The sequence below is a fragment of the Lipotes vexillifer genome, unplaced genomic scaffold (assembly GCF_000442215.2).
Source record: "Lipotes vexillifer unplaced genomic scaffold, Lipotes_vexillifer_v1.1 C27394217, whole genome shotgun sequence".
Classification (NCBI taxonomy): Eukaryota; Metazoa; Chordata; class Mammalia; order Artiodactyla; family Lipotidae; genus Lipotes; species Lipotes vexillifer.
Window position 1 is genome coordinate 698 of NW_006796492.1, and position 4,369 is coordinate 5,066.

Below are 4,369 nucleotides of genomic sequence, written 5' to 3' on the forward strand. Positions count from 1 at the left end.
TTTCTCAAATAATTGTTTTACTGTAGCAAGATTACTTCTCAACTCATGCTATCTATATTTCCATGAAATATTGTTTTTTCACACTTCAGTTTCAACTGAGCTCTAAATATAGTTATGGCTTTGCATTTAAATATTTTTTGTGAAGTAAGTTCTTTTTCCTTTGTAACAAAAGAATCTGTTGGTTGTCCTATCCTTCCTATTAGATTATTTGTGTGTTTACTGACTTTTGGATTCTGAGGACATGAATCAATTACAAGCTCAGTTGCATTGACTCCATCTCACACAAGCTGGCCTATAAAAACCACTTGAGAGTCAGGGTCTGCAGAGAATTCCAGCTTAACATATTCCCAGACTGACGAAAATAAACCTGAGCCGCTTAGTATGTATCTCATCCTTGCCAAAATTGCCAACTCAGAAGTAAACATGACTAAGGAATTTTTCTCGGTATCCCCACATGAAGCTGATCGCCCTTCCATGTAGAATACAAAAAGAAGTGACACCTCTTCTACAGCCAAATGATAGTTTGCGAGGCAGTTGTCAGCAGCCCAGGGGAGTGAGCACCTTGGTGAAGTAGAGATCTAACTTCCATGCACTGTAAGGATCAGGTCTACAATTTAATCCATCTCTCGCTCTTACCCTTGCTTAACCCTCTCTCATTCTTCCTTTGATTCTGCATCATTTGACTCTAGTCCTCCTAGGCTTGAAATTCCTCCATTGCCTCTTATTATATCACATTATTATTATCCATCAAGGAAGTTCCATCTCTCAGAAGATCAGCGAGGCAAGTTTCCACATTTCATTTTCCTTAAGATTTTGGCTCATCTATTGAGTTGTAAGATGATTATGAAGTTGCTTTAAACCTAGCTACCATCTAGAAGAGGCAACCCTGAACCACCATCTCCTCTTACTTTCATTTCCTTCTCTGACCTCACTTATCTGTGACACTTGTCATTCCCATACTCACCTCCACTTATAATCCAACATTTATTTAATTCTACTGAAGAATTTAAAATAAATACATGTGTATTGGGTTTCCCTGGTGGCGCAGTGGTTGAGAGTCCATCTGCCAATGCAGGGGACACGGGATCGTGCCCCGGTCCGGGAAGATCCCACATGCCACGCAGCGGCTGGGCCCTTGAGCCGTGGCCGCTGAGCCTGTGCACCCGGAGACTGTGCTCTGCAACGGGAAAGGCCACAAGAGTGAGAGGCCCACGTACCGCAAAACAAACAAACAAACAAAAAACATGTGTATGCCTACAGGAGTGAGCACTTGAGACATAAACCAGAAGAAATATTCCAGTAGATGTGCCCCTTAAAAGCTAATACCACATTTTGTGCCACAGTTGCCTATCAGTTAAGAGTCGGGGAAAGAATAAACTTCACCTGTTCCTGGAAAAAGTGCTGACCCGTTAATGAGAAACAGGCAATATCTGTGGCAATTCCCAGGCTTTGCTGGGAAGAGGTTCCTCCCCATGCCGGGAATCTCCTTGAACCAAAGCCAGGCCCTTCCATGACCCCTGTCCCGGCTCCCCGATCCTGTTGTTCATTTCAGTGCCCCTCCCTCAAATCCTATTATAAAAACCCAGTCTTTTCTGCCCCGACAAACCAGTGCAGATCCCTTGCAAGAGAAGTAAGTAGGAGCTGAGACAAGATGACACCCCTGACAGGGGTTTCACCTCACATATTTCAGGGAAGGTATACAAGGATCCCTGTCCTCAGAGAATGCAGGAGCTCTGAGAGCAGGCAAAGGCAGTCCTGGGAGGCCTCAGGTGTAGTAGGATATATAGATTTTCAGATTCTTTCCAGAACTATGGAAGGGGATGGAAGCCATCAAGATGGATTTATTCCTAGGGAACTAGACACAGGAAAAGACAAGAGGTACAACAGGGGGTTTCTCATATTCTCTCTCTGACCCCCCTTCCTTTAGTTCTCTGGTTGTCTACACACATCACAGACAAAATTATGCCTTCCATGGGCCTCCTCAGCCTGTCCTGGATGCTGCTCTCCTGCCTGATGCTCCTGTCTCAAGTCCAAGGTGAGACTTCTCTGCCTCTAGCACTGGGTTCCCAGTGTTTGCTCAGGGCCAAGAAGAGGAGGAAGGCTCCTGTGTGTCTCCCGTGGTAATGGTACATTCCCACACAACAACACTGCCTGCAATTCCTGCATCATCATCCTTCCTTCTGGGTGACTAGTGGTGGGAGGCACCTCAGTGGTCCAGTAACAGTGGGATGACAGGATTCTCAGTTTTCAGTAGGGTCAAATTTATGTGGGTATATTAAGGAGGGAAAGCATAGAGTGTCAGTAATGAGATGAGTAGAAGGAGAATGACTGGAGGACCCAGTGTAGAAACTGTCAGCCAAGACGAGGAGGAGGCTTGGACTTCTGAATAAGGCAGATGAATGAAAAGAAAACAGACCATCTCCCAATTACTAGATCTAGTTTATGATTAAGAAAAACTCCTGGAAATGTTGGCATTGGTGACAGGCAGTCAGGAGTTTGGTGTCAGTACCCCAAGCCACGGCACCACAGATATTCCTCAAGGTCACCTCCCCACTCCAATCCCCTCTCTCCATTTCACCCCATCCTTCTCCTTTATTTCTTCCTCACCAGGGGAAGATTCCCAGAAGAAACTGCCCTCTGCACGGATCAGCTGTCCGAGAGGCTCCATGGCCTATGCATCCTACTGCTATGCCTTGTTTACAGCACCTAAAACCTGGATGAATGCAAACGTGAGTGCTGGGATTTGCAGTTCGGGCTGATAAGGAGAAGCAAATTAGAGACAGGGTTTGGGGGCTGGGAGTCTCCATTCTCTAGAGTTTCTTGAGGGTGAGAATGAGCACCTCATCTTTTGCAAACACAACACCTTCTCACCTACCTTGTCCCTGCCGTTCCCTCAGTGAGGGTCTCAAGCTCCTCCTCAGTCTCTCCCTTCTCCACACAGATGGCCTGCCAGAAGAGACCCTCAGGACACCTTGTGTCTGTGCTCAGTGGGGCTGAGGGATCCTTCGTGGCCGCCCTGGTCAAGAACAATTTGAAAACCCCCTCAGACGTCTGGATTGGGCTCCATGACCCCACAGAGGTACACTTACATCCTCTCTAGTCTGTTTCCTCCCAGGATGCCATAGCCACCCAGGCCTGCTGGCTGTCCCCTGTGCCTGCCTAGGAAATAACGTAGAGATCCCTAGAGCTCGGAGATCAAGGGGGTAACTGGAGAATGGAGGGCCTTGAGACCAGCTGCAGAGCTGAGTTCTGTGCAGGTCTCCAGTCTCCAGCTAATGTTAATCTGCCTCTTGTCAAGTTTTTACACAGTTCACACACCACACCTTGATTCAGTTCACTGTGCATCCCTGAGCCTGCACAGGCTGCCCTTAGCAAGTGCTAAATGAGTATTTAGGATTGATGCATTTTCCCCTTATAAAACATATGTTGTCTTGGAGGTTCAGAGGGTAATCACAAATGTATCACCAAGTGTAGTTCACACAATGTCAAGTTACTCTGAGGGGTTCTATTCGTCTTTGTGATTATTGACTTTTGAATTTGCCAATAGAAGCAAAGAGTTAGGGAGTGTTTCCCAGAGGAGAGCTGTGGGGCATCACCTGGTAGAGCAGAACTAATTCCATGATGCTGGGGAGGGTAGCAGGTGTTCCAGCTGAGGGAATCATGCCAGGACCTCCAAAGGCCTTTCCACCTCACCTGATTCCATCCTCTGCTCTATAGAGCTCTGGGCCCAATGGCAGTGGTTGGGAGTGGAGTAGCAATGATGTGCTCAATTACGTTGCCTGGGAGACAGATCCCTTCACCAGCTCATCCCCTGGCTATTGTGGGAGCCTGTCCACAAGCTCAGGTAGGAAACAGAGGAGGTCACTTCTGCCCAGCCTTTTCCATCCCCTCATCCCCTATTTCTGGGTCTGGTCTTCAGAGAATCCTCCTGGGATGGAACTGCTTGTCTGTTCCCATCCCCTCTCACCTCTCCTTTCTTTCTCTCTCTTTCCCCTGGAGTGGGACCCTGGTGAATTTGAGAGAGAGCCTTTGTGTGCTAGGCCAGAATCTGGGCTGTGTCCCCATTGGGTTCTCAAGCTCCACCAGCCCCATTCACTTGAGCTCTTCTGTCTCTTCAGGGTATCGGAAGTGGAGAGATTATAACTGTAATGAGAACTTACCCTATGTCTGCAAGTTCAAGGGCTAAGTCAGATGGGAAGTCAGTAGCCTGAGTCTGGTGTGCAGCTTATCATGAACTTGGATCCAAGAGTGAAGACCCATCCCAGAAAGGGGAATTCTCCCCACACCCCCAACCTGACCACCTCATTCTGGCTTTCCCTGTCTCTCGGCCTCATTTCAGGCATTTGTGTGTGTGTGTGTGTGTGTGTGT

The 4,369-nt window shown here is 47.6% G+C and overlaps 1 protein-coding gene across 1 annotated transcript; it reads left to right on the forward strand.

The window, feature by feature from the left end:
- Window positions 1–1,613: 1,613 nt before the first annotated feature.
- LOC103081282 (lithostathine-like) lies at window positions 1,614–4,232 on the forward strand. The gene is made up of 6 exons (XM_007468630.1): window positions 1,614–1,630; window positions 1,928–2,035; window positions 2,611–2,729; window positions 2,942–3,079; window positions 3,718–3,844; window positions 4,119–4,232. The coding sequence occupies exons 2-6, from the start codon at window positions 1,963–1,965 to the stop codon at window positions 4,184–4,186; spliced, it is 525 nt and encodes a 174-aa protein (XP_007468692.1). The 5' UTR covers window positions 1,614–1,630; window positions 1,928–1,962; the 3' UTR covers window positions 4,187–4,232.
- The last annotated feature ends 137 nt before the right edge of the window (window positions 4,233–4,369 follow it).